At 42.3% G+C, this 2,500-nt stretch overlaps 2 protein-coding genes across 2 annotated transcripts in view; one reads left to right on the top strand and one right to left on the bottom strand.

The window, feature by feature from the left end:
* The window catches only part of gmfg (glia maturation factor, gamma), a 3,317-nt gene extending 1,701 nt beyond the window's left edge, over window positions 1-1,616 (top strand). The window contains exons 5-7 of the mRNA XM_043230402.1: window positions 583-665; window positions 739-812; window positions 1,420-1,616. Of these exons, the coding sequence (XP_043086337.1) occupies window positions 583-665; window positions 739-812; window positions 1,420-1,491 (229 nt within the window). The 3' untranslated portion in view covers window positions 1,492-1,616. The remainder of the gene's footprint in view (window positions 1-582; window positions 666-738; window positions 813-1,419) is intronic.
* A 48-nt stretch (window positions 1,617-1,664) lies between these two features.
* The window catches only part of paf1 (PAF1 homolog, Paf1/RNA polymerase II complex component), a 4,218-nt gene continuing 3,382 nt past the window's right edge, over window positions 1,665-2,500 (bottom strand). Inside the window, exon 14 of the mRNA XM_043230388.1 lies at window positions 1,665-2,500. This exon is cut by the window's right edge and continues 51 nt beyond it. Coding sequence (XP_043086323.1) covers window positions 2,244-2,500 — 257 coding nt within the window. The 3' untranslated portion in view covers window positions 1,665-2,243.

The following is a 2,500-nucleotide window of genomic DNA, read 5'->3' as shown; positions in this document are numbered from 1 at the left end:
GTACAGTAGTGTGTGTGTGTGTTAGTACAGTAGTGTGTGTGTGTTAGTACAGTAGTGTGTGTGTGTGTTAGTACAGTAGTGTGTGTGTGTTAGTACAGTAGTGTGTGTGTGTGTGTTAGTACAGTAGTGTGTGTGTGTGTAGTACAGTACAGTAGTGTGTGTGTTGTGTGTGTGTGTTGTACAGTAGTAGTACAGTAGTAGTACAGTAGTAGTACAGTAGTGTGTGTGTGTTAGTGTGTGTGTTAGTACAGTAGTGTGTGTGTGTGTGTTAGTACAGTAGTGTGTGTGTGATAGAACAGTAGTGTGTGTGTAGTACAGTAGTGTGTGTGTGTGTTAGTACAGTAGTAGTGTGTGTGTGTGTGTGTTAGTACAGTAGTGTGTGTGTTAGTACAGTAGTATGTAGTACAGTGTGTGTGTGTGAGTAGTAGTGTGTGTGTGTGATAGTACAGTAGTGTGTGTGTGTGTTAGTATAGTGTGTGTGTTAGTACAGTAGTGTGTGTGTGTGTTAGTACAGTAGTGTGTGTGTGTTAGTATAGTGTGTGTGTTAGTACAGTAGTGTGTGTTCTTTGACTCCGGCTGCACATATATAGTGTACAGTTACAAGCTGAGCCATGCAGATGGACGCGTGTCATATCCGCTCTGCTTCATCTTCTCCAGTCCCGTGGGTGAGTAAAGACGTCCGCGCCGCTCTCTGCTTGCTCTGAAGCTGCTCTGATGTCTGATATCTTCTGAACTCAGGCTGTAAACCGGAGCAGCAGATGATGTACGCCGGCAGCAAGAACCGACTGGTGCAGTCCGCCGATCTGACCAAGGTCAGGCACCGACCTCCAGTATGAGAGAGATAGAGGAGCTGCGTGTCAGTTATGAAGAGAGAACTACACGCTGAGCTAACAGGAAGCGTTCTCTCAAAGTTATGAAGACATGTCTTTAATAATGTTCTGAAAACATGATCAAAAACATTACTTCTACACCACTCTCTGTAAGACTTTGGTTGTTTTTTAAAGCGTCTTCAAGCCTACATTCATTTCACCCCAAATACAGCAAAAACACTACAATTTAGAAATATTTTTACCATTTAATCTTCAGCGTCACTCGATCCTTCAGACATCGCTCTAATATACTGCTTCACTAAACAAACGTTTCTGATTATTATTTTTATGATGTTATGACATCATGTCAGGATGAATAGAAGGTTTAGAAGAATAGAATTGATCTGAAATACAAAACTTCTATAATATAAATGTCTTTATAGTCCCTTCTGATCAATTTAAAGCTAAGTTTAACATTTGCTAAGTACTACTTTCTGTAAAACAAAAAAAGAGTTTATTCAGGCGTTCAGAAATCTTACTCATCGTTCAGAACATGTTCAAAGGTGTTCTTGAGGCTGATTCCTAAAAGCAGTAAATCTCTTCTCTGTAGATCTTTGAGGTTCGTAACCCAGACGACCTGACCGAGGACTGGCTGAAGGAGAAGCTGGCTTTTTTTCGCTGAGCATCATGAAATCATTGAGAAGTTTCTGTCAGAACTGATCTCTGTTTTAAGTGTTTCTTCATGTATTCTGTAAGACGTCTGTGTGTCTGGTTTGTGAATCACCATCATAAATCATCTGAATCTCAGTGTGTTTGGTGATTTAAGTGCAGCTCTACAGAAACCACGTTCACTTCTAGAAAACAAACTAAATCATAGTTTATTTACAATGTTTACACTGTAATGAGAAAAACTACCAAAAAAGATGTTCGCTAACGAGGGACTCACTCAGTCCACCAGGAGAGAGCAGAGGAATTAAACCAGAAAAAAAAAAAAAAACACTCATTCAGTGTATCTGTGTCCATCACTCACACACACACACACACACACACACAGCAATTACAAATTACAGGAGGGACACACACACACACACACACACACACTACAGATCACAGGACACACACACACACACACACTCACAGCAAAAAGGCTCATCTTAGTATTTTTGTTGTTTTTAATAAAAATATCTAGATTTAATTTTAAGATGCATTTACTAGACGAGTGATTTAAGATATTTAGTCTTGTCTCCAGCATTTCGCTTAAAATAAGTTCAATTATGAGCCAGAACGTAAACCCATATTATTTGACTTATTTTTGACAAAATGCGTTACAATATTTTTCCTCTGGAAGCGAGACCTCTTTGTGCTTCTCTAGTAAATGCATCTCAATATTTTTATTAGAAACAAGACGAGCCTTGTGTTGCAGTGCAGTCCGTGTCACTCGCTGTCGCTGGCGTCGCTGGAGTCGGACGCTCTGTCGCTGGCGCTCTGCTGGACGCTGCTGCTCCTGCTCCTGGCTCTCTCTCCCTCCTCATCCTCGCTGTCATCGTCGCTGCCGAAGATCTCCTCCTCGTCTCGCGCCTGCCGGTCCTCGCCGCTCTCGCTGCCGCTGCTCTTCCGCTCGCGACGCTTACCCTCCTCGTCCTCCTCCTCCTCCTCGTCTTCATCGGCCGGACGCTCCTCATCCTCACGCT

Source organism: Puntigrus tetrazona, unplaced genomic scaffold (assembly GCF_018831695.1).
Source record: "Puntigrus tetrazona isolate hp1 unplaced genomic scaffold, ASM1883169v1 S000000150, whole genome shotgun sequence".
NCBI classification, from domain to species: Eukaryota; Metazoa; Chordata; class Actinopteri; order Cypriniformes; family Cyprinidae; genus Puntigrus; species Puntigrus tetrazona.
Note: the sequence above shows the minus strand (reverse complement) of the source record. Positions and strands in the feature narration are given on the sequence as shown.